General features: G+C 42.7%; 1 protein-coding gene across 2 annotated transcripts; it reads right to left on the bottom strand.

Annotated features, from left to right (window-relative positions):
* Nucleotides 1-82: 82 nt before the first annotated feature.
* On the bottom strand, nt 83-27162 carry anxa6 (annexin A6). Of its 2 annotated transcripts, none has more exons than XM_088343468.1 (25): nt 27000-27162; nt 26392-26447; nt 22326-22410; nt 22155-22249; nt 21877-21990; nt 21715-21805; nt 21548-21627; nt 20124-20180; nt 19941-20034; nt 17467-17562; nt 16281-16339; nt 16093-16215; nt 15963-16021; nt 15795-15873; nt 15604-15685; nt 15420-15514; nt 15234-15347; nt 13005-13095; nt 12857-12936; nt 10838-10891; nt 10669-10762; nt 10496-10591; nt 8257-8315; nt 2982-3119; nt 83-235 (listed from the first exon to the last, which is right to left on the bottom strand). In XM_088343468.1, the coding sequence occupies exons 2-25, from the start codon at nt 26392-26394 to the stop codon at nt 176-178; spliced, it is 1998 nt and encodes a 665-aa protein (XP_088199594.1). In that variant the 5' UTR covers nt 26395-26447; nt 27000-27162; the 3' UTR covers nt 83-175. The 2 variants fall into 2 exon arrangements, with proteins under 2 accessions (XP_088199594.1, XP_088199595.1); XM_088343469.1 differs by having other exon boundaries at nt 2997-3119.

Genomic DNA, 27162 nt, shown 5'->3' with positions numbered 1-27162 from the left:
GAAGTTCCAGCTAACATGCAAATGAGCTTGTTCAAAGAGGATGTGGTGGGAAAGAAACGCTTCGACCTGGTTTGTCCATCGATCATGTAAGACACCGTGTAACAGGGTTTTTATTTTGCGTTTTATGGTGACCTGTGAAACGGGTGGTTGAAAATGGGGTGCTGTGCTCCATTTTTTAATCTTCTCCTCCACACAACACCAGTAGGGTTTTGCGATAATCTCCTGAAGTGTCACCCTGAGCACACAAGGACAAAATATTACAAAATGTGATACACTGTGCAGGTTTTCATGAACCCATGCACAGAGACACAAACACAATTGCATGCAGAGTAAAGGTGAAATATAGAACAGAAGACACATAGTTGCAACGAAGATTTAGGGGGAAAAATATTTCAAAAATTTCATCGGTTTTCTGCGACACTTATCCTCAATAGTGTCACGGTTGCCATGGCGCCCAATTGGCCCTGCCCGTGTGGCACCAGCTGCGGCTCGTTGACGGATTGGCTCTCTGTGTATTTAAGCTCAGTGGTCTCACTCTTCCATTGGCATTCCGTCAACGAACCTCTGCCCCGCAAGACATGGGTTTCGACTCAGTCCTGTTTCCTGTTGGTATTTCCTGTCCGGTATTGTTCCCGTTTATTTTGTCCTGTTTAATATCGGTTTCCAGTTTTGTTCCCGTCTAGTTGGTTCTGTTTTATTTCGATATCCTGTTTTGAAAGTAATCCTTTCTGTGCCGTCCTGTCCGATATCTGATCAGGCAATTGGTATCGATCCTGTCAGCCTCTGGCTTCTTATGATTCCACACCAGACTGCTGCCTAACATGCATGACTCCCCATTTCCCGTAAAAGAAAAGGCTTGTGTGAGAAACGTCACGCATTTGGGTCCTGATCCTGTTCCTGACAAAAAGTCCTGTTATGCATTGTAAACATTTTTCCGCCATGAGAAAAACTGAATGTAAAAAATCTATACATGTCTACCATGAAGAAAATAAATATTTGAACACCCCGCTATTTTGCTATTTCTCCTATATAGAAATCATGAAGGGATCTGAAATTTTCATCATAGGTGCACGTCCACTGCGAGAGAGATAAACCAAAAAGAAAAATCCAGGAATCACAATGCACGATTTTTTAACAAATTATTTCTAATGGGCAAACTAACAGGTCAGAATTCTAGATTATATACATGTGTTCTAATACTTTTTTTGCAGCTATATCACACCAATAGATCGTTAAAAAATCATGCATTTTGATTTCTGGATTTTTCTTTATAGTTCATCTCTCTCACAGTGGACATGCACCTTCGATGAAAATTTCAGACCTCCCATGATTTCTAAGTGGGAGAATTAACAAAATAGCAGGGTGTTCAAATACTTATTTTCTTCACTGTAATTGAAATTGTCGCTGCTAACCCAAAATACTTTTTTTCCTATATTTGTCTTTTTTTGCATGAAATGAATATTTACAGTAGAAAAAGTGCAGACACGTATATAATTTTAAAAAATCCCCAAAAAGGGATCCGTTATTTGGGGGGAAAACGACAGTGACGATATATAGAAAATTATTACATCTTTGATAAAATCTTAGTATTTTAAATAAAAAAATCGTTGCTGCCATGCTAAAAAATATTCCACTATTTTTGTCATGTGTTTCTTTATTTTTGCCTTTATAGAATATTAACAATATAAATTGGGTCGTGTTATAAAAAGCAATCCCCAAAACTGTTTTGTTTTACTAGATAAAATACATTTTTGGGAATTCGAATACTATACTATACTATACAATTCTATACTCCAAAGCCATATCCACCTAGTGGGGGGTGGCTACTCTACTCTACTCTACTCTACTCTACTCTACTCTACTCTACTATAAACTCCGAAGCAATATCCTTCAGTGGGAGCTGGCTAGTATACTATTCTATACTATGAAACCATATCCCCCTAGTGGGAGGTGGCTACTATACTATACTATACTATACTATACTATACTATACTATACTATACTCCAAAGCCATATACCCCTAGTGGGGGGTGGCTACTATACTATACTCCAAAGCCATATCCCCCAAGTGGGAGGTGGCTAATATACTGAACTATAGTATAGTATAGTATAGTATAGTATAGTCCAAAGCCATATTCCCCCTTGTGGGGGGTGGCTACTATACTGTACTATACTATAATATACTATAATATACTATATTATACTCTGAAGCCAAATCCCCCAAGTGGGAGGTGTTTAATATACAATACTTACTTTACTGTGAATAAAACATTTTACCCACATCTGCCCTTTTGTTTTAATCACATCGAAAACTAAAACATTAAAGAGTCAAATTAAAAAATCAAAAACATTTTATTTAGGGTTGGAATGTTCACACCCTCTAATGACTGGGAACAGGGCTGTGTTGTGTCACCTACAATTCTATTTTCCAGTACTTATGATTAACCCTAATACTCTTTTAGGTTTTATAAACAGGAGAGGATTACTCAATAGAGCTAAAATAACTTTCATACTTCGAGTAACATAAATAATAATAGTCATACACTAGCCAAAATAATATGCGTCTATATAACCCATCATACAAGAACCTTTATACGTAACAGAATCTGCACATGCCATAGTCTTTAGAATGTATTTTTTCATAGACGATATGAAGAAAGGTGTTTTATTTATTTGTATTAATGTCACGGTTATTCAATGTGGAAGTTATTATATCAATGTTCCTGAGTACTTCCTATCTACATAGTCGTCAGCCAATCACGCGACAGAAATAGAAAGGAAGTTAAGCAATGAGCATACAAGGGAAATTCCTTGACAGAAGCCACAGACTCGCAAAGCACTGCAAAGAAGCTGCTATGAGTTACCGCGGTTCCATCGCCTGAGCACTCAAACTCTCAATGCGATGCATCGGAACCAAAGAAGGCAAAGGCGACAACAAAAAAAGCAGGGGAAGGGGTTAGTGGACATGGAGGCAGACTTACGATCATGGTTTCTACCTTGATGAATTCGTGCAACGAGGTGTCGTGCGTTTCTTTAAACTCTTTGCGAATGTTGAAAAGATCCACCTCGCTACGTGAAACCATGATGCGGATCAGCGCCCGGTCGTCTGTGCCGAGACCCTGCGAGCACAATGTTACAATAACAAAACATAGCGACTGATCTTTAAGTTGTAAAAAAGCAGAAAGAAAAAAGAAATTCCCTTATTTTTGGATTAAAGTGAACCCTCCCTGGATTGTTTTTGTCATGAAACGGAACGGGACTGTCTTGAAACGGGTCGGGAAGCGGGAAGTTGGAACTCATTTGCGTAGACGATCTGTCACTTTAATTGAGAAAGAAAAGTTGTCCAACACACGAACGGACCAAAAACAAAACAAAGCAGGCTCAAATGCAGGCAAAACTACAGACTAGGCATATAACGGGATTAAACAGAACTTGCAGGAATCTCTCAGAATGTTACACCGAAGTGCAACAAAGTCCAACAAGCACGACAAGAATAAACAGGTATCAAACAGGCATGAACAGGTTTTCAACAAGGGTAAACAATGATCTGGCAAAGGGCAGTTCCAAAGGTCACGTTTAAGTACCCATAGGAGTAATCAGGAAAATGCAGGTCAGGCGGTGTCAAGGGGCGGGGCCAGCTTGCCACCATGACAACCACGCAGGACATGACAGTTTTAACGTTTAACTTCTTGCGAATTTTGAAATAAATTGAATTGTCTTTATTGCCATTGATATCGACGTATCATGCATTGTGTTCTGCAGCAGACAGCACACAGGAAATGCTATCACTGGGGCAGTGTGGGCATGATTGTCTGTGTGTACGACTGTGATAAGCTAGTGTATTATTTGGGCGGGTGCACGAGTTAATGTCTCTACCAAAGCAAACTGCGAGGCACGCCAACAGCTAGCACTTTAGCGGCTTGAAACATTAAAAATAAATTCATCAATTAAATTTGACTCTGATGAAAGTCAGAAGAGCGCATAGGAACGGTGATCCTTAGCAGGTGCTCTGTTGATTTTGTTCCGGTCCGGGAAGGGACTGAGGTGACATTGGGAGAGAACGCAATAGTGTGCTGCAAGTCTAGCCTATTGCTACAGCTACATAACAGTCCACCTCTGCTGAGCCTGTATCTCACCAACACCAGCTCCATTACCCATAAAACGAATGACCTTATGGGGTATTTACCGTACTCAAGCAACGATAAATCATTTGATAAATACCACCTACCATATTTATGACTCATATCACTCAGAAATGGATGCAACAGGAATCAAATTCGGATTGCAGTGGGGAGAGCAGCTAATTTGACCCAATACAGTCGACTCTTATGGATGAAGAGAACATAAGAAAAGGCATTATGTTTTATCTCATCATCATTTTTACCAACAGCCTCACGTTGTACAACGTTGTAATGTCATGATTGCTAATTCAGGGCACCTGTGATGGCCCAATTGGCGCCAACAGCCCTGAGCGCTGATTGGTTCAAAGACTCTTTTTAAACCCCCGGCTTCCAAGAGGAAGCCGTCAGACCGTTTACAAACCTATGCTCCCAGCTAAGCAAGCTCCATACCTTCCGACATTTTTCTGCCCTGTTTTCTCCTGCCTGATACCTGTTGCCGATCTGTTTCTGGACTCGTTTCTGCTCTGCTCTTCCATCCCGACCATTGACCTGTTTTGCCCTGTTTCCTGCCTGATATCTGTTGCCGACCTCTTTTCTGGACTCGATACCGCCCTTGCTCTCCCGTCCCAGCTAGTGACCAGTATACCTGCTGCTTACGATTATCCTCACTCGACACGGAAGTGCCACTTCCGCGTTCCAGCCACCTGCTACCTGTGTCCGTCGATCATCGGATCATGGAAGCAAGCACCACTCTCTCTCTTTATCAATAAAACTGAGTAAACGAACGCTACTGGGTCCTGTCTCCGTTTCTGGCTTGCGACATGTAATGGATCATTATGGGAAATAATTCAGCCAAAACGATGTTGTACAACTTGGTACTGTGAGTAAAAATAGAGTGATGATGAGATAAAATTGAATGCTTTTTTTTGGTGTCATCTATATCCATAGTAGCCCAGTGATGGTTGGGCTGGTTTTTCCTAAAGTCGACAATGATCTCTTTAGTCTTGTCAACATTCAGGACCAGGCTGTTGTCCTTGCACCAGCCCACCAACTGCTCCACTTCCTCTCTGTAGGCCAGGTCGTTGTCATCCCTGATGAGGCCCACCACCGTTGTGTCGTCAGCATACTTCACGATGTGGTTTGTGGCGGACCTAGGGACGCAGTCGTGTGTCATCAAGGTGAACAGCAAGGGGCTTAGGACGCAGCCTTGGGGGGAGCCCGTGCTGAGGTAGATGACATCTGAACTGTTCTGACCTATCCGCACAGATTGGGGTCTGTCACAGAGGAAGTCCAGCAGCCAGTTCCGCAGGGGGGTGTTGAAACCCAGAAGCCCCATTTTGTCTACCAGATGTTGTGGGATGATGGTGTTGAATGCTGAACTGAAGTCCAGGAACAGCATCCGCACATGGGTGTTCTTCTCCTCTAGGTGTGTCAGGCTCAGGTGAAGCGCAGAGGAGATGGCATCCCTGGTGGAGCGGTTTGTCCTGTAGGCAAACTGAAAGGGGTCGAATGAAGAGGGGAGACTGGAGGTGATGTGCTCTTTAACCAGTCTCTCGAAGCACTTCATTATGATAGGAGTCAGTGCAACGGGCCGGTAATCGTTGAGTGATAAGATCTGGGTTTTCTTTGGCACTGGGATGATGTTGGCAAATTTGAAGCATGATGGTACTTTGGCTTGGTCTAGCGAGGTGTTGAAAATGTCTGTTAGTACACAAGCCAGCTGATCGGCGCACTCCCTAAGTACCCGCCCCGGAATGTTGTCCGGGCCTGGAGCCTTCCTTGTGTTGACCCTTCTCAGGGTCTTCCTCACGTCAGATGAGTCCAGGTGGAGTGCTCTTTCGTCCTGATTTGGAGCCGCTTTCACTGCAGGGGTGCTGTTTTGTGCCTCGAACCTACCAAAGAAATTGTTGAGGTCATTCAGAAAGTCCATGCTAGTGTTCTGCACTGGGGTGGTGTTTGGCTTGTAACTGGTGATGGCCTGGATGCCTTTCCACATATCCCTGGTGTTGGTTGTGCTGAGGAAACGTTCCTGAATCTTTTGACTGTACGTTCGCTTTGCTAGTCTGATGGCACGGTTCAGGTTAGCCCTCGCTGATAACAGCGCCTCCTTGTCACCAGATCTAAAGGCAAGGTTACGTACTTTTAGTTGATTGCGTATTTCAGCAGTCATCCAGGGCTTCTGATTGGCACGGGTGCATATAGTTTTGTTATTGCTGACGTCTTCTGCGCATTTACTGATGTAGGCTGACACAGAAATGGCGTACTCATCTATATTTATTTTGTTGTTGTAAGTGGCAGCCGATTTAAACATGTCCCAATCAGTGCACTCAAAGCAGTCCTGTAGTGCCTCCATAACATGGCGGCGCCCTGCTCGGCGGCGGCCGGATTTGCTCCCGACAGTTTCTCACATTTTGGTCAAAAACCCCAATCTTCGACTCAGTCTATGAGGGCGAACAAAGACAACTCTAACTGCAGATTAATATACGATCGCAGTTTTTTGCGCCCCACTTTGCATCAACAACAAGGCTGTGGAGGTTGTCAGCAGTATCAAGTTCCTAGGGGTGCACATCACAAACAAACTCACCTGGTCCGTGAACACTGCATCTCTGGTTAAGAGGGCACAGCAGCGCCTGTACTTCCTGCGGAGGATGAGGAGAGCCCACCTGCCCCCACCATCCCTCATCACATTCTACAGAGGCACCATAGAGAGTATCCTGACCAGCTGTATCTCTGTGTGGTGTGGAGGCTGCAGCGCTACCGACTGGGGTAGTGTGAGGAGGGTAACGAGGACAGCGGAGAAAATAATCGGGACTACACTTCCCTCCATTCAGGACATTGGCCAGAAGCGCTGCTTATCCCATGCTAAGAACATTACCGGGGACCCCTCTCACCCCCATCATGGACTATTCACTCTGCTAGCCTCTGGGAAGAGGTACTGCAGTGTGCGGTGCAGGACCACCAGGCTCCGCAATAGTCTAGTCCCCCTGGCCATTAGACTGTTAAATGGTCAATCTAACATATAGTTAACTTAAATCTAAACGGCTGCTAATTTGACTTTTGCACTAGTGGCAGTTTTTTTTTATAGCTTGCCACTCCTTGCACATCTGATCTCTGCACTATTGTTACTTACAGTGTTATTACTTACAGTGTTATTGTTTACAATATAATGGTACTGTGTACCTGACTTGTTAACCTGACTGCCCATCTTGCACATCTGGTTAGCGTCTCTTCTTGCACTATCGGCACTATGGTAAATAACACAATACAGCTTTATTTATATCTGTACACTGAAGGACACTGAGGGAAACTGTGGGAGTCAGATCCATCGACATTTCGTTCTGTATACACGTGTACTAGAATGACAATAAAGTAGATCTGAATCTGAATCTGAATCTGAATCTGATTACAAGGTGGATTGAGGCTTATTATTATTGCTAATATTATTCAAATTGTTACTAATGTTCTTAGTCCGCCGGGCCACAAGATTATTGTTAGACATTGAACCGTGGTACAGAAAAGATTGCGGACTGACACGGTTGCAATGGTGCCCAATTGGCCCCGCCTGTATGGCGCCAGCTGCGGCTCGTTGACCGATTGGCTTTCTGTCTATTTTAAGCTCAGGGCTCTCACACTTTCTTTGTTAGCCCGTCAACGAACTTCTGCCCCGCAAGATGTGGATTTTGACTCAGTCCTGTTACTGTAGGTATTTTCCTGTCCGGTATTGTTCCCGTTTAATTTCGGTTTCCAGTTTTCGTTCCCGTCTAGTTTCTCCTGTTTATTTTCAATATCCTGATTCATTAACTATCCTGTCTGTCCCGTCCTGTCTGGTATCGACCCCATCTGTCCGATATCAACCCGCGCAACTGGAATCGATTTAGTCGGTCTCTGGCTTCCAGTCTTTCCACGCCAGACCGCTGCCTAACGTGCATGACTCCCCGTTTCCCGTAAAATAAGGGTCTTGATCCTGTTCTGGTTCCTGACACGGACGACTGGTGTAATGGATATTCTTCGATTCTGGTTTTCAATCACGACATTGGTCTGGATTTGTAGTACTTTTGCTCATGCCTGACTAACATCAAACACGCACGGGACTTAGTTCATCGTAATTTCCTTATAATATTTGCAAGGTGCTTACCTTCATGGCTTTGTACAAGCGATCTGCGAAATAAGAAGGCTGGTTCTTCACGCTGCGGACTGCAACAGAAAAATAGATGGTTGAGTTGAAATATTGAAAAATAATCATCAGTTTTGCCATTTTTCAAAAGTCATAGATTACCTATGGCAGCGGTTGTTAACCCCTTTTAGTGAAGTGCCCTGAGGAAATATTTTTCTACCCAGGTTGATCCACCCAGCATGAAATTGTCAGCAAATAAGACAAAACAATTTTTAGGATTGTAATCACAATTAAAACTAATGTTCTGATACATCAAATGTTTAAGCTTCATATGTTAGGTCAGCCTTTCTTAATTATTAAATAAAAGGTGTGGCGCCAGCTGCGGCTTGTTGACAATTGGCTTTCCTTCTATTTAGGTTCTGTGTTCTCACTCTCCGTTTGTCAGTCCGTCAACGAACCTCTGCCCCGCAAGACGTAGGTTCTAACTCGGTCTTGTTGCCTGTTGGTATTTCCTGTCCGGTATTGTTCCCTTTTATTTTCTCCTGTTTAATATCGGTTTCCAGTTTTGGTTCCCGTCTATTTTTGCCCTGTTTATTATTCTCTCCAGTTTTTCTTCCCGTCCAGTTTGTCCTATTTAATTTCGATATCCTGTTCCTATATCAATCCTGTCCGTCCCGTCCTGTCCGGTATCGACCCCATCTGTCCGATATCTGCTCAAGTAATTGGTGTCGATCTCGTCAGTCTCTGGCCTCCTGTCTTTCCACGCCAGGCCGCGGCCTAACGTGCATGACTTCCCATTACCCGTAAAATAAAATAAAAGCTTGTGTGAGAAACGTTACGCATTTGGGTCCTGATCTTTCTCCAGTTTAAGACAAAAACGAATACACTGCAATATGTCCAGATATAACAGAGAAAAAAGAACCGGTAGTAAATAAGGAAACCATCATATTTTTATTAAAATTGTTGGTTGGCAGATAATACAGTATTGCTAATTTTAATGCTATTTTCTAATAATATAAAAAATACTGTTTATATAATTAAAAAGATATGGCATTCTGAATATGTATGTATTATTTATAATTATATATAATTATATATATTTAATTATAATTATATATATATATATATATATATATATATATATATATATATATATATATATATATATATATATATATATATATATATATATATATATATATATATATATATATATTCTCGTTTTACATACCTATTTAGAACAAAACAATGAAAACAAGGCCAAAACGTTACAGTTTACATATAGAGTAATCCCTCGCTATAATGCGGTTTACCTATCACTGTTTTGCTACTTTACTGATTTGCATCATGCATTGTGTTATGAATTCTGATTGGCTAAACAGTCTCCCCACTTATTATTATTTGAAATACAGTAGTTATTTGTAAGAAATAAAACAAAAAATAAAGATGTCTATACTACTTTATCTCTCGAGCAAATACTTGAGCCTATAAAAAAGGATTTGTTCTTGGTTTTCAGTGTTTCATAGAGTATTTATTTGAATAGTAATCGTAAAAAATAAATAAAGGTTTCTAATTCAGACTTCACCTATCATAGGTTGTTTTTGGAATGTAACCCAATAACAATGGAATACTGTACATAAACATCTCGAAAAATATATTGGAGAAAAATGTTATCTGCAATGTGAACCAGAAATCATAGTGAATCTCAAATCTCAAATTTTCTGCACCGCTTATCCTCAGTAGGGTCACGGGGGTGCTGGAGCCCATCCCAGCCTTCCTAGCCAGTCGCAGGGCACACAGGGACAGACAACTCACTCGCTCATTCACACCTAGGGACAATTTGAACCAGGCAATTAACCTGACATGCATGTTTTTGGAATGTGGGAGGAAACCGAAGTGCCTGTAGAAAATCCACGCATGCACTGGGAGAACATGCAAACTCCGCACAGGAGGATTCGATCCCATGACCCCAGAACTGTGCCGCACACGCGCTCGCCACTGCGTTGCCGTGCTGGTCTGTTCAAAATATATCAAATGTATTTAAACATGACTCGCAATATAAATAAGTTTTATACTATACATAACATTAATTTTAGTACTTACGGGTAATTTATTCTTTTTGTTATTAAGGGCTATACAAATAAATATGACTTGACTAGTCCTAAAACTTGAAATTTGGCGTCATTTAATAAATACTTTTTGATGATTTTAATGATCTTTTTTATACGTTTTTTCAAAATCACACAAGTGCACCACTGACCTATGGCATAAAAGGCATTTTTCACATCCCCTGACATTTCTTTCTTGATGATCTGTTCAATGTCCTTATTGGAGAACCGGACGAACTCTTGGAAAACTAAAAAAAGGAACAGGAAGGGATGATAATCAGGTTTGGTTTTCATTGAAAATGTAAACAAGGCGCTTGAAGTGTACCTTTCCTGAGATGAGGAAAGCTCCTGGTGCACAAAATACTCATAAACTTCATTACCCTGTCATCCGAATCGGCATTACAAGCATCAGCAAGTTCCTGTTGATTGGAAACAGATACAAATAATCATATTTTATCCTTTCTAGATGTAACTTGTATTATATTTGTATTCACCTGTGCATCTGCATTAGCTCTTTCTGAATCTGCGGGGCCATCTTCTCTTGCTCCCTAAGCAAGGTCAAAACAAATACATGTCACGGTTGCCATGGCGCCCATTTGGCCCCGCCTGTGTGGTGCCAGGTGCAGCTTGTTGACAGATTGGCTTTCCGTCTATTTAAGCTCAGTGCTCTCACTCACCCTTTGTCGGCCCGTCAACGAACCTCTGCCTCGCAAGACGTGGGTTTTGACTCTATCCGGTTCCCTGCCTGTGTTTCCTGTCCGGTATTGTTCCCGTCTATTTTGTCCTGTTTAATATCTATCTCCAGTTTCGTTTCCGACTAGTTTTTCCTCTTTAATTTCGATATCCAGTTTTGATATCAATCCTGTCTGTCCCGTCCTGTCCGGTATCGATCCATCTGTCCGATATCTGCTCGAGCAATTAGTATCGATCTCGTCGGCCTCTAGCTTCCTGTCATTCCACGCCAGACTGCTGTCTTACGTCTTCCACCCAACGATCGCCGAATCACTTGCGTTTGGGTTAACGTGCATGACTGCCCCATTTCCCGTAAAATAAAGGCTTGTGTGAGAAACGTCACGCATTTGGGTTCTCCTCCTGTTCCGGTTCATGACAGTCTGATATCATTGGATACAATGTTTCACTATCTTTTTATCAATTACAATCACGACAATTCATATTTAAATCAGTTTTTATACAGAAGAGATTGTTCCCGTCATTCAGGATGGGTGACCTTTTATTCCTAATTTTTTTTTTCAACGTTTGAAAAATGTAGGTAAAATGAAAATGTCACGGTTGCCATGGCGCCCAATTGGCCCCACCTGTGCGGCGCCAGCTGTGGCTCATTGACAGATTGGCTTTCCGTCTATTTAAGCTCAGTACTCTTACTCTTCCTTTGTCAGTCCGTCAATGAACCTCTGCCCCGCAAGATGTGGGTTTTGACTTGGTCCTGTTTCCTGTCTGGTATTGTTCCCGTTTATTTTGTCCTGTTTAATATCGGTTTCCAGTTTCTTTCCCGTCTAGTATGTCCTGTTTATTTTCGATCTCGTCGGCTTCTGGCTTCCTGTCATTCCACCCCAGACTGCTGCCTAACGTGCATGACTCCCCATTTCCCGTAAAATAAAAGGCTTGTGTGAGAAACATTACGCGATTGGGTCCTGATCCTCTTCCGGTTCGTGACAGAAAATCATGGAAATAATGCCATGAGAACAATTAGACTGTGGTTGTGTTTTTCCGAGATTTCTCGCACGCTCAATTTGCTCCGTGCCACTGTTATCGGGTATCTTGGACTTTTTAATACTGTATAGTGAAATCCCATTTTTGAATGAGGATATCCATAGCAAACCTGATAGTTTACCGATAAGTACGCTTATTTCAAACCAATGTTCGGAAAAGGACATTTTTAGTTACTTCTGTCATGATTACCGATTGGAATCACCTGCGCCCGCTCATTTGGCGCCAGCTGCTGCGGGCTATCTGGTTCCCTGTCCCTATTTAAACCCTGTCCTGTCGCTCTGCTGTTGTCAGTCCGTCTGCGAACCTCTGTTGATACAAGGCAAGCCTTTTTGACACTGACTCCTGCCTGTCCCTTTTTTTGGTCCAGTTTTTCCACCTGTCCGTTCCTGATCCCCCTGTTTTTATCTGTCTACCACCTGTTTTTTGATTCCGACCACGTCTGCTCTCCTGTAACGGTTTACGACCTGTTTCTGACCCCGACCACGTTTTTGCTCTCCTGTCCTGGCTATTGACCTGTTTTTTCGTCCCTGACACCGCCATTGCTCGCGACGGAAGTTCCACTTCCGTGTTCGGATTACAATCCGATTGCGAGAGCGACTTGCTTCCCGCATCCAGCGTGCACCGGATCGTGGGCGCAGCCCTTCCTCTTTCTTTCAATAAAACTTGTTGTAAACGGTACGCAATTGGGTCCTGATTCTGTTCTGCTCGTGACAACTTCAAATCTGAAATTTAACTTGCGAGTGTCTCGTGATTATAACGTGTCTCCGATCCAGATAACGTACCTGCACAAGGGAAACCAAAATGCGGCAGAAGTGACCTGATGTGTCGGATTGAATATCCGCCTCTAAAGATTGCTTGTACGCTGTGAAAGTTCACGTGATTAGATTAATGTGAGATAAAAGAAAATCCTTGTCACTCTTGCACGCTCACCTTCCTGATATGCAACCTTCATAGCTTGTATTTCCTCATTGTTCCTGGTGACCAGGATCTCAATCAGCGCGTGTTCATCCGTGCCAGCGCCCTGTGGAAAAGCCCAGAGACACGCTCACAATAGAGAATGTGTATTTTGTAACTTGTAAGGTATGACAACATTCTGGCTGAGTTTCACGTTAACAATCTTCGGTTCTTGTGTAACGAAACACACGGTTGTGGCATGTCACTGTGACTACTGTGAAAGGTAATCTATTTATTCTAACTATGTAGTTTTTCATTGCCCGTCAAGGCCTGCAAGGCCTTCTCTACTGGCCTAAAAATATCTGTATCATGTGATTTTAATTATAGTTTGTCCATGAATACTGATTACCGTAAATTCCGGACTATAAGCCGCTACTTTTTTCCCAAATGTTCAGCCCTGCGGCTTATTTAGTGAAGCGGGCAATTTATGGAATTTTTCTAACGGCCACCAGCGGCGCTGGAGTATAAAAGGTAAGATTAAGACCAGTAAAATATGTGCGCCTACAAAAGACAGCAACCTCTAAGTTTAAGCATACATTTTCTTGTAAATTTAAGGTACGTTCCGATGATAAGGAAAACTCCCTTGATGGCGATAGTTATGAGGAGGAAGTTGAGGACGATCTTCCGTGAATTTCAAAATTACGGGGTGCTTTTTTTTTTAACAGGTACGTTTGATACATTGCGAGAGTGATCCTACTAGCGTGTTGGTACCTTTCAATGGCATGGTTTGGGATGAAAGTTATATTATTATTATTAAAGCTTTGAAAACTCTCTCGGTGTACCGTCTTTCTTCGTGAATATGTGCAACCATGTATAATATGTATTTGCAACTGTATATTTTTGTAATGTATTTATTTTAGAGATTTATTCCGTTATGTGTTCTACGGACGAATCAAAAAGAAGGGGGGAGCAAACGCGGGCTGATGGGAATTGGGGTAAAGCTGAGTTACCGATAGATCTGTCTGTTGTCGCAGCGGACAATAGTGGATATATATTTTTTCCACCCTTAACTTTGGAAATATACATTTTGTTTCCTTGAATTACTTTCAACGGGACCCGAACTTTACAAGTCTGCGTCATACGTTAATTATGGGTATCATTTTCCATTTACCATGCCAACTGTGGTTCTAAAATTGTGTACTATCTATGCAGTTATAGTTGTGAAACTTACTGCCTAGTTAGGGCTAAACTTGTGATTGTGTCACACATTTTAATGCGGGCGCACGCGTCTTATACATGGATGCAGCTTGTGTAAGAGCAAAGTGGCAAATCACCTAAAACGTGGTGGGTGCGGCTAATAATCAGGTGCGCTCTATACTCCGTAATTTACGGTAAATTATTCCAAATGAACTTTCAGCTTTCTTTCATTGCTTCTCCCTGTTTGTGTCATGATTGGAATCTGCTGTGCCCGCTCATTTGGCGCCAACCGCCACGGGTTCTGATTGGCTCCCTGTCACTATTTGAACCCAGTCCTGTCTATCCCCTGTTGTCAGTCCGTCTGCGAACCTCAGTTAACACTAGGCAAGCCTTTTCGACCATGACTCCCACCTGTTTTTGCTCCTATCTGTCCCCCGGCTTCGACCTGTTTTTTGATACTGACCACTTCTACTCTCCCGTCCCGGTTTTCGACCTCTTTTGTCCCCGACCACGTCTACTCTCCATTCCTGGCTTATGACTCGCTTCCGACCACGTTTTTGCTCGCCTGTCCCTGCTACTGACCCGTTTTTCCGTTCCCGACACCGCCATTGCTCCCACTTCCGCCTTCAGAGCGACCTGCTTCCCGTGTCCAGCAATCCCCGGATTGTGGGCGCATCTCTTTCCCTTTCTTCCAATAAAACTTGTGAGAAACGCAACGCAAGTGGGTCCTGTCTCTGTTCCGGTCTTGACAGTTTGTGCTGCTTTTAGATGTGTGGTTTCATATTTAATCAATCAATCACATTTCAGCCATTACTTGTTGCCAGGTTCAGAAATCTACCTGAAGGTGTTCACAATCAGTTCTACAGACCCTGAAGCATAGAATAAGTGTCAATAAAACTGTTGCTTTTACCGATCAGATTTTGAGTTGACAGAACCTGGGCCTGGATGTGTTAAGTATTATTAAGTTTTGTGTTAAAACAGCAATCATAGAACAACTTCAATTTAAATATAAGAATGATTTCTATACAAAAATAAGCTATTGAGCTGTCGATAGAAATTCAAAATTACCTCTATGGCTTTCTTCATCATTTTAGCATCAAACTCAGCTGGTGTTAACATAAGAGCAATGATCAGTCTCTCCAAGTTCTTAGACAATTCAGACTTGAGGTCCTTCATTAGATCCTGCAACCAGTGAAGAGACATTTGGTCTTTGTACACATTTATTAATACAAATCATGATCAATTATCTCTTACCCTCCCCAGTAACGATTTGAAGGTCTGTCTTATCTCCTGTCTCTGTGCATTGCTTCTATGTGCAACTATATTGATAATTGCGTCTTCATCAGTTCCTGTAGCAAACAATGACGTCACAGTTATGTTATTTTTTTCGACAAGAATATTTCAAAAAATGTTTTGCTGAAGAAACTAGGTTGCATACCAAACCCTTTCATGGCCTTCCTTAGAGCTTGTGCGTCAGCAGCAGGGTCAAAGCTGGATACTGGCACTATTGTTGGCCTTAGCTATTATTGGAATTGTAAAAAACACAAATAATACTTGGATTGATGAAAAAATTCTTCATTTTGACCAAACTGTAAAAAGACAACCATTGTCTCACAATATGTAACCAACCTTGACATTGGTCATGGAACTAATTTCCCACATCTTGTAAGCTATCTGGGCAGCTTCAGGGAAGAACTCTCCAGCTAAACTGCAACAATCAGTTTGTCATAACACACTGAGCAAATCTGGGAAATTATTGAAAACCACACCACCTTCTGGTTGTTAATCATGACTTACTCATCGTCGCCTCCACACAAATTGAGCAGAGTTCTCTTGTAATCTCCGGATGTGTCGTCCTGTTTCAAACAAACACATTCGTTTAGTCCTCATCCACGATCCACGAGAGGCTCTTTTGTTTTTGAATGACCTTGATCATATTGTAAAGTGACTTTTCGTAAAGGAGCCTGAAACACTCCCGGATATCCAACATGTCTATTTGAGAGCGGCAAATCATGATTCGTATCAGCGTGTTGTCATCCGTGCCGAGACCCTGAAAATAAAGCACAACGGTTGATGTGAAATTTAAGATTAAGGAAATCCTGCATTTGTATTTACCTTCATTGACTTGTAAAGGCGTTTGGCAAAGAACATGGGAACACTGCGGATGCACTGGACTGCAAGACAGGAAGAGATTTTGTTCCTGAAAGTAATAATGTATGTAACATATTGCATATACATTTTGTCATGATTACCGATGTGATTCACCTGTGCCCGCTCCTTTGGCGCCAACTGCCTCGGACTTTAAACCGACTCCTATCTGTCCCCTTTTGTCAGTCCGCCTGTGATCCTCAGTTAACACTAGGCAAGCCTTTTTCGACCCTGACTCCCACCTGTTTTTGCTCCTGTCTGTCCCCCGGCTTCGGCCCGTTTTTGATCCTGACCACGTCTACTCTCCCGTTCCGGCTTTCGACCTCTTTTTGTCCCCGACCACTCTCCTTTCTTGACTTACGACTCGCTTCTGACCCCGACCAAGTTTCTGCTCTCCTGTCCCGACTACTGACCTGTTTTTCCGTTCCCGACACCGCCATTGCTCACCACGGAAGATCCACTTCCGCGTTCAGAGCGACCTGCTTCCCGCGTCCAGCAATCACTGGATCGTGTGGGTGCAACCCTTTCTCTTTCTTCCAATAAAACTTGTGAGAAACGCAACGTAAGTGGGTCCTGTCTCCGTTCTGGTCCTGATATATTTAACTGCTTTTAGAAAGTATTTATTTACTTATTTATCAAATGAAATACGGTTTGAAACAATCACAGAAATCTGGATGTGACATATAATACAAAAATAACTTGTGACAAGGACCAAAGGCCAAAAAGAAAGATAAGAATAAAATGAACTAAACCTGGCATTTGATTAATATCGTATTTGTAGCATATAAGCAAAATTCCCCATAGTAAAATAACTTCATGCAATAAAACACATTTCAAAGGTTTTTTTTTTTAATTTTAGACATATATAGTAATTCCTGGCTATGAGACGGTTTACTTTTCACGGTTTTGATTTTTCACGGATTTGACATCATGCATTGTGTTTGCATTCTGATTGGCTAAACTGCCTGTAAAAAAGGGTTTCTGTTTTGGTTTAGTGTATAATAGTATTTTCTTGTATAACTATTGTAAGAAAAAAATGAATAAAGGACTCTACTTAACGAATGTTTTCGGAACCTAACCCTTGCAATAAAGGGGGGATTACTGTATTAGTAAGTCTATTTTTGAGCTACCTTCAATTAGTTGGATGCCTTACCAACAGCAAGCATGAGTCTCTCAAAGTCTCCGGACAGCTCGTTTTTGATGCTTTGCTCGATGGTTTTCTCTGCAATCTTTTCGTAGGCGTCGAAAACTACAAAGACAAGAAAGTTACATTATGGAGGTTGGTTAAGTTTGAAGAAATGCAAACAAGATACCAGGAAGTTAACCTTTCACTACTGATGAGGTATACACTCACTGCCCACTTTATTAGGTACACTATTAAACAAGAACTGGAAGCATTCCTAGGAGAGTTTGGCCCATATTTACATGATGGCATCACACAGTCAGATGCACATCTATGATGCGAAACTCTCGTTCCAGTACGTCCCAAAGGTGCTCTATTGGAATGAGATCTGGTGACTGTGGAGGCCCTTTGAGTACAGCGAACTCATTGTCATGTTCAAGAAACCAGTCTGAGATGATTCCAGTCCTGCTGAAAGTAGCCATCAGAAGTTGGGTACACTGTGGTCATAAAGGGATGGACATGGTCAGAAAGAATACTAAGGTAGGCTGTGGCGTTGCAACGATGCTCAATTGGTACCAATGGGCCCAAAGTGTGTCAAAAAAATATCCCCCACACCATTACACCACCACCACCACCACCAGCCTGAACGAAAGCAGGATGGATCCATGCATTCAAGTTGTTGACGCCAAATTCGGACACTATCGTCTGAATGACGCAGCAGAAATCGAGACTCGTCAGACCAGGCAACGTCTTTCCAATCTTCCATTGTCTCTATTTCAATGAGCTTCTCCAAATTGTAGCCTCAGATTCCTGTTGTTAGCTGAAAGGATTGGCACCAGCCGTGGTCTTCTGCTGCTGTAGCCCATCTGCCTCAAAGTCCAACGTACTGTGCATACAGAAATGCTCTTCTGCCTACCTTGGTTGCAACAGGTTATTTGAGTCACTGTTGCCTTCCTATCTGTTCAAACCAGTCTGGCCATTCTCCTCTAACCTCTAGCATCAACAAGGCATTTCTACCCACAGAACTGTCACTCACTGGATATTCTTTCTTTTTCAGACCATTCTCTGTGAACCCTTAAGAAGGTTGTTCGTGACAATCCCAGTAGATCAGCTGTTACTAAGCTACTCAGACCAGCCCTTCTGGTATCAACAACCATACTACGTTCAAAGTGACTCAAATCATCTTTCTTCCCCATACCGATGCTTTGTTTGAACTGCAGGAGATTTTCATGATTGCCGATGTGAATCACCTCATTTGAATCACCTCATTTGGCACCAACCCCTGCAGGCTCTGATTGGCTCCCTGTCACTATTTGAACCCTGACCTGTCAGTCCCCTGTTGTCAGTCCATCTGCGAACCTCTGTTACAAAGCAAGCATTTTTCGACCCTGACTCTCGCCTGTCCTGTTCTTGCTCCCGTTTGTCTCCGGCTGCAACCTGTTTTGATCCCGACCATGTCTGCTCTAAAGTCCCGGCTTACGGCCTATTTTTGATCCCAACTACGTCTTCTCTCCCGTTCTGGCTTACGACTCGTTTCCGACCCTGACCACGCTCTGCTCTCCCTGTCCCGGCTACTGACCAGTTTTTCCGTTCCTGACACCGCCATCGCTTGCTACGCAAAGATACACTTCCGTGTTGGGATCAAAATTCGAGTGTGAGAGCGACTTGCTTCCCGCTGTTAAAGTTAAAACTTATATCAACTCTATGTTGGCAGAATTAAACAAATAAAAACAAGCATTAAGGTAAATTAAATTTATTAGCATTGGTGATGGCCCAAACGCCACTCGCCCTGGCTGGGCTACCGGCCACACACGCTGCGCGCCCCCGCGTGTCTAGTTAACTTTAGTCACACAGGAAACAGATATACACCGGAAATGCAACTTCAAAATAAGAGTACAAAACTGATAAACGTACAAGACACGCAATTAGACGGATTATTGAACCTTTACTTCATGTGTGTGTGTGAAAGATTGTTTTTATATTTAGGAATATAAAAACAAGTTATATTCACACAGTGAATACTGAGAAATGTTACAACCCAAACGACCACCCTATCACCCGCGTGCAGCGAACACAGGATCGTGGGCACAGCCATTCCTCTTTCTTTCAATAAAACTTGTGGTAAACGTTACGCAATTGGGTCCTGTTTCCGTTCTGGTCCTGACAGAGATTGTCTTAACCATGTCTACATGCCTGAGTGCACGGAGTTGCCGCCTTGTGATTGGCTGTTTAGACATTAAGTAGTTGGACAGGTGTACCTAAAAAAGTGGGCAGTGAGTGTATGCTGAAATCGAGTAAAGTCACATTTATTTGCCCTTAATCACTATGTATCAAAGGGCTGAAGAGGCCACTATTCTATTCTATTTACTAGGACATCCCCTGATCTGAAACCTATAAGAAAAACAGAAATGCACATTCTTCACGAGAATCACACCTCATAGTGGTCAGACAAAAACTGCCGAAATGCCACACGTGCTTGATAATACCCCTCGGCGTGCACTCACCCATGCGGAGGTGGGTCACGCTGCGGTTTCCCAGGATCATGATGAATTTGGCCTCGTCCGTCCCCCACTGCTCTTCGCCGGCAGCAAAAAGGTCCTTTTGTGGAGAAGGGTCGGACAACACAAGGCAGGATTACAGGTTTCAATATTGCAAAGGTGCAGCATTTCAGAAGTTCATGTTCTCACTTGAGCATCTTGCTCCACCAGATCTGCGTTCACGACTCCTGACTCGTCTCGGGTCCCCTGAGAGGTAGAAAATCATAATGCTTACCATCAGGCGGGGTTCCATAAAGGTTATTGCAACCTTTTTTCAGAATAATAATAGTAATAATAAGAGAGCCTGAGAGAGAAGAAAATTAATTCTGTTCTTAAATTTGATGTAATGTATGAAGCCTTGGTGAGGTTCAATTGTATGGTGGTGTTCATAAAAATCAACATAAGACTGACCCGTTTTTGATCCCGACCACGTCTGCTCTCCAGTCCCGGCTTACGACCCATTTCTGCCCCCGGCCATGTTTTTGCTCTCCTGTCCTGGCTATCAACCTGTTTTTCTGTCCCTGACACCGCCATCGCCCGCTACGGAAGATCCATTTTCGTGTTTGGGTCACAATCCGATTTGCTCCCTATCACTATTTGAACTCAGTCCTGTCAATCCCCTTTTGTCAGTCCGTCTGCGCATCTCCATGATACAAGGCAAGTCTTTTTTGACCCTGACTCTCGCCTGCCCCCTTTTCGCTCCCGTTTATCTCCGTCTACGACCCTTTTGATACCGACCACGTCTGCGCTCCCGTCCCAACTGACAAGTCGTTTTTGATCCCGACCACGTCTCCCCTTCCATTCTGGCTTACGCCTCGCCTACGAACCCGACCACGTTTGTGCTCTCCTGTCCCGGCTACCGACCCATTTTTTCCGTCCCCCGACACGATGTGTTCGGATCACAAGCCGAGTACGAGAGCGAACACCGGATCGTGGGCGCAGCCCTTCCTCGTTCCTTCAATAAATTTTGTGGTAAACGTTACGCAAGTGGGTCCCGTTTCCGTTCTGATCCTGACAATAGCGACATCTAGTGGTCAAATATTACACAGTGACCCTTTAACGAATTTTAAAGTATTTCAATATAATACTTATTTTTATATCTTCCAAATATCTCACTTTATAACAGCATTGTCACGACTGCCATGGCGCCCAGTTGGTCCCAACCGGGTGGCGCCGGATTCTGTCGCAGTTGCCACGGCGCCCAGTTGGCCCCGCCCATGGACACCGGCTGAGACGCGTTGACTGATTGCTCCTCGGCAGTACTTAAACGCGCTCCTTTGAGCTGTTAGGTGTCTGAGCGTTTGTTAAACTTCTGCGATACTTCTGTGAAACTCTGTGTTAAATGCCTAGTTCTGTGAATCTGCCTGTGTTTGATCCTGTTTTATTTTTGGCCTGATCCGTTTGTTTTTGACAACTTCTTTTGTTTGGATTTATAGCCACTTCCGCGACCATCGATCCCAGGATCCAGTGTGCGCGCCCTACTCCTCTCCCCAATAATTTGTGAGTACGCAATTGGGTTCTTTTTCCTGTTTCCTGACAAGCATTGCTTGCTTCCAACCAAGCAGATCACTGACCTGAAGTAAAACAACCAGCATCTTCTTAAAGTGACCTGAAGTGTCGCCAATCACATCGTCCTCCATACTTCTGCCATAGGCTGGAAAAGTATGCAGATATCAGAGTAAAATTCTCTTTTTAACTCTTAACGTTAGATTTTGGTGATTTATGGAAAAAAAGATCTCACCATCCTTGTAAGCCTGAACCATGTCATGTATTTGACGGTTGTTTCTCGATGCCAGAATCTCGATCAGGCTCTTCTCGTTGGTTCCAGCTCCCTTCGTGATAAAGTCAACACGTTTTAATGTAAATACAGTGCTCCTTCGTCAACGTAAGTTAAGTGTCTTACTTTGAGCGCATCTTTGACTTCTTTGGCATCGTGGTAGGGTGGCGTCCTCATCAGACTTACGATGAGACGCTCAAATTTACCCGTCAGCTCATATTTTAGGTCCTCGATGAGATCCTGTGAAATTACTGCTTTAGTTGGACATTAACATTATTCATAGTTTTGATGAACATTATTCTGCTTCCAAATGAAAGTTCTGGATGCATTTATCACCTCATTGACCCAAATTTCCAGATACAAAATGTTAAAGCTCCTCAATGTGAGAACAGGATGTAACATACCTTCCCGAAAGTATTCTTGTAAGCCGCAATGATCTCCTGTCTCTGAGCATTGCTACGAGATGTGATCAAATCCAAGATGGCTTCCTTATCGCTACCTATGGAGCGTGTTGTACACATGCGAGTCAAAGAACCTGCTATATGCTAAATATTTTCAAGTTTTTGGACACTCACCCATGCCTTTCATGGCATTGTAGAGCGCCTCGGCATCTGCGCCGGGGTTGAAGTTGGGAGCGTCTGTTATTGTGCCTCTGAACACCTAAAATGCAAACAAGCAGATCATATTATTTTGGGGGATTAAATTACACAACTACATCTCAAATTGAATTACCGTAAATTCCGGACTATAAACCGCTACTCTTTTCCCTAACTTTCAACCCTGCGGCTTATTCAGTGATGCGGCCGATTTATGTAATTTTTCTAACGTCCGCCAGCGGCGCTCGAGTACAAAAGGTCTATATGACAAAGTTTCTTTCCGACACTGAGGAAGACGACTTTGATGGCTTCAGTTCTAAGGAGGAAGATGAGGACGGTTTACCGTGATTTTTACAAGTACGGTATGTTTTTTTACCAGACCCGTTTACTGTGTTGCGAGCGTGTTGCTAGTGTGTTGCTACCATTACCTGCCCTGTCACAGGCACCGTTTGGGATAAAAGTTATATTATTATAATTAAAGCTTTGAAAACTCTCTCGGTGTACCGTCTTTCTTTGTAAATATGTGTAACCCATGTATAATATGTATTTGCAACTGTATATTTTTGTAATGTATTTATTTGTATTTATTTTAGACACTTATTCTGATATGTTTTGCACGGGCGAATGGAAAAGGAGGGGCAGAACAAACGCGGGGTGACGGGAAGTGGGGAGCGGTAAAGGTGAGGAACAGACAGACCTGTTTGTGGACGCGGCAGACAATAGTGGATATATATTTTTCCCACCCTTAACTTTGGAAATATACACTTTTTTTCCTTGGATTACTTTCAACACAACCCGGACTCTGCAGGTCTGCATCAAACCTTAAGTACCGGTATCATTTTTCGTTCATTTTGCCGGCTGTGATTTTTGGACTGTGTACTTTAATGAAGGACATTTAGTTTCAATCGTGGGAGTCGGGTTTGGGTTAATTTTGTGTTTGTGTTACATTTTTTAATGTGGGCGCATGCAGCCTATATACAGGTGCGGCTTGTGTAAGTACAAAATCGTTTTTCCTCTTAAAATGTGGTGGGTGCGGCTTATATTCAGGTGCGCTCTATAGTCCGGAATTTACGGTATTTATCTTGTGTTGCTAGAATAAAAAGGTAGACAATAATAAATAATCAGATTTTGACAAAAAGTAAAGTATACTATAGCAGTGGGCCATGAGACCTTGTCTAGTGTGCTAAATATTGCCCAAGTTTCATCTCTGTAAAAAAAAAAAAAAAAAAAGCCAGCATTAAGTATTTTTGCTAAGTAGGCTCTCTTCAGGTGGCACGGCAGCTGTGCGGCACAGTTCTGAGGTCATGGGTTCAAAATCAGCTACCAGCCTTCCTGTGCGGAGTTTGCATGTTCTCCCCGTGCTTGAGTGGGTTTCCTTCAGGCACTCCGGTTTCCTCCCACATACCAAAAACGTGCATGTCAGGTTAATTTGTCTGGTCGAAATTGAGTTGTCTGTCTCTGTGTGCCCTGCGATTGGCTGGCAACCAATTCAGGGTGTCCCCTGCCCACTGGGATGGGCTCCAGCACCCCCGTGACCCTACTGAGGGATAAGTGGTGCAGATAATGGTTGGATGGACGGATGCTTTCTTCAAGTGGTCAGCCAAGTAACTGCAACATTCATCGACATCTTTGAGTGGCAGCAGATGATTTATTTTTCCCGTACACTGTACTATACTGTACTGAACTATTCACTCATGAGGTAGTGGTAGGGTTGGGTAGGGTAGATCCCTTATCCTCTAGGGTTGTAGGGGCACCATTTCCTGTGGTGTGTCCTGTGGGCTCATCCCTCTCCACCCAGTCTGCATATTTAATTACTTATTCTGTTTCACGTTACACTGCAAAAGCAATACACTAAATAAAGTACAAATTTTGCAAAGAATTTTGCATATTTCAACAATTATTTTCCTATCATCCTACAAAAAACTGAAAAAAAGTCAGAACATGGGTTCTTTGTTCTACCGGCAGGTGATTTTTTCTCTCATTTTAAGTGTTGTTTTTGTCATCCATTATCTGCACCGCTTATCCTCAGTAGGGTCGCAGGGGTGCCGGAGCCCATCCCAGCCATCCTCGGGCAGTGGGCAGGGAACACCCTGAACTGGTTGTCTGCCAGTCACTGGGCACACAGAGAGAGACAACTCACTCCCTCATTCACACCTAGGGACAATTTGGACCAGCCAATTAACCTGACATGCATGTTTTTGGAATGTGGGAGGAAACCAGAGTGCCGGAAGAAAACCATGCAAGCACGGGGAGAACATGCAAACTCCACACAGCAGGTTCGATCTCATGACCTCAGAACTGTGCCGCACACGCGCTAATCACTGCGCCGCTGTGCTGCCCTGTTTTTGTCATCCCCCCCAAAAACAAGATATATATTAGAGTGTCACTTGAAAAAAAATATTGAAGACATAGAAAATCAAAAGATTAAATCAAAATTATTAACTAAAATAAAAAGCCTATGGAGTAATTCCTTGCAGTATCACAGTTTACTTTTCGTGGTTTAGCTGCTTTGCGGATTTTCATTGCGCATTGTATTCTGCATTCTGACTGGCTAAACAGTCGCTCCACCCCTTTTCTGCCTGTGTCTGCCTGTGCCTCAATAACGTTCCAGTCTTAGTTGTACACGTTCGTAAAACAGCTGTGGAAGGCAGAGGAAGTTGCTTTCTATCACAGACAAAACTGGACTATTAGACAAAGTAAAGAAAGGTAAAAGCATTTTTGATACCACATATTCGTTTTCCCTGTAACGTCCACAAGTTCGCGACAAAATATCATCTGAGGTAAGGAGTGTCCTGAAATCATTTTCCACGCTATAGTTTGATACAGCATAGCTTCAAGATTAATACTTTGTCAGTGCAGAAGTTATTGGGAAAAATCTTTTATGGAGAACAGTATTAATTTTGTTTGTTGAACAAATGCTTTAGCCTGTGAATAAGGTTTGCCTTTTGGTTTTAATGTATTGTAGATTATTTGTTCAATAAATAAATAAATAAATAAATAAATAAAGAAAGAAAGAAAGACAGAAAGAAAGAAAGACAGAAAGAAAGAAAGACAGAAAGAAAGAAAGACAGAAAGAAAGAAAGACAGAAAGAAAGAAAGACAGAAAGAAAGAAAGAAAGAAAGAAAGAAAGAAAGAAAGAAAGAAAGAAAGAAAGAAAGAAAGAAATGTTTCTACTTCTCGGGTTTTGCCTATCGAAAGTCCTTTTTGGAACGCAACCCCCACTAAAAACAAGAGCTTCCTGAAAAAAATATTCTGTCAATTAATGCAACATACTATTTAAGCTTGAAACATGACACCGGTGCCGGAAGTTGATTTTTGACAATTTAAACGGACGGTGTCAGAAATACCGGAATCAAATTATTTTCCAAACAAAAATTTTCATTTCCCCAAAACAGAAGCAATCGTTCATGTGTTTTTTGCAATAATCTGAGCAGAAGCCGTGAACAGTTGCCATCTTGCAGCCAGTTGCCTGACCTCCCCCGTGCACGGGGAGAACTTTTAGTGCGTGTATGTGTGGCCCGTGCAAGGACGAGTGGGCGGGATAATGTGTGTGCAGCAAGGAGTCAGATTACATACAAAGGAGCTTCCCCTTTTTAAAATAAATAAGAGATATGATCCAAAAGCCATTGTTTGCCCCTATTTGACCCTCAGTGTCATCCATTGTAAGTCAACTGAGCCTTGCAGATACAGTATTCCGTTTTAGGGAAGTCTGCCAAAAGGCCCTGAATTCACTCAGCTCGACAGCTGGAAAGCTTCACTGTCATAGCAACTGGACCACTAAACAGGAACCTAGCAACCCATTTTCCCACAAATCGTCCAAGAGGACCTCACGTGAAAGAGTTCTTTAACACACACTCAGCACTTTATTTGGTACTTCCACACATTATTGTGAGTGAGACAACAGTCCTCTTACCATAAGGAGCAGTTTTAGCATGGACGGAGGGGACGTGCCCCCACCAATTTCACCAATATTATGCGTTCCCATCAATAAAATATGTTCTGTCCCCATCAACCCCAAAGCTAAACCTACACCCTCGCTCTTACCATTTCTGAATTTGGTCGTCTGTGTCTGCACAGTGCAGGGGTCTCACTTTAGGGACCTGAAAAAGAAGTGACACAGCAATAAGTTAAACGGTGTCATCCCCTGCCACTTAACTGCAGTTGGAGTGAGCAAGACTGCACAGTCACTGTCTTCTCAGGAAATCCAATCTCATTTCCTTGGGATACCTTTCTGAATGTTAGAGTAGCACAGGAGGAGTATTGCAAAAACAACAGTACAATTTTACACTATAGATCAAAAGACACTAAAACCCTTGTGGCATCTGCGATTGTGAATCCTGGAAGCTTGTAATGAATAACGGTTGGACGTCCCTATTAGTTATTAAGCGCAGCACTGTTTGTTTAAGACATGGCTTTCCAAAAATAGCAGTAGAATGCAGTTGGGGGTCGGTGCCTCCACAGTACAGTCACAGCCACGCCCTTCCATGTACCCCAATTTTCAAGTACAAAGTCACCTCCGAACATGACTGAGAAGTTGTTTCAAATCTTTGCAACACATACAAGTATATAAATGCAGTTTTGTCACTAATACTTTAAGAAAAAACATGTCGTTGTAAGTATTCATTCGAGAGAAGACAATTAAAATGAATTACCTGTTCCAATGAACGAAGTTTCTAGTTTTAAAAGGAAGCAGAGTGGCTGTATCTTTGCGGACCGTTACGTGTCCTCCCTCTTGGTTTGACGCAAAGACTGCAGCGCTGGCACGCACGGCCTCCCCGTTACGTGCGCGCACCCGAAGGGAAAGCGCACGGGAGA

This window comes from Urocampus carinirostris, chromosome 9 (genome assembly GCF_059441175.1).
Source record: "Urocampus carinirostris isolate Australia breed hairy pipefish chromosome 9, RoL_Ucar_1.0, whole genome shotgun sequence".
NCBI classification, from domain to species: Eukaryota; Metazoa; Chordata; class Actinopteri; order Syngnathiformes; family Syngnathidae; genus Urocampus; species Urocampus carinirostris.
This window is presented reverse-complemented; position numbering and strand designations above follow the sequence as displayed.

What these genes read in the sequence shown, in the direction of transcription:
- anxa6 (XM_088343468.1), bottom strand. An exon ending in ACAAGAATACTTTCGGGAAG is followed by an intron (nt 21,991 to 22,154) that starts GTATGTTACATC and finishes GTAATTTCACAG; the next exon opens with GATCTCATCGAGGACCTAAA. An exon ending in TCAAGGTAGAAACCATGATC is followed by an intron (nt 236 to 2,981) that starts GTAAGTCTGCCT and finishes TTGTGTGCTCAG; the next exon opens with GGTGACACTTCAGGAGATTA.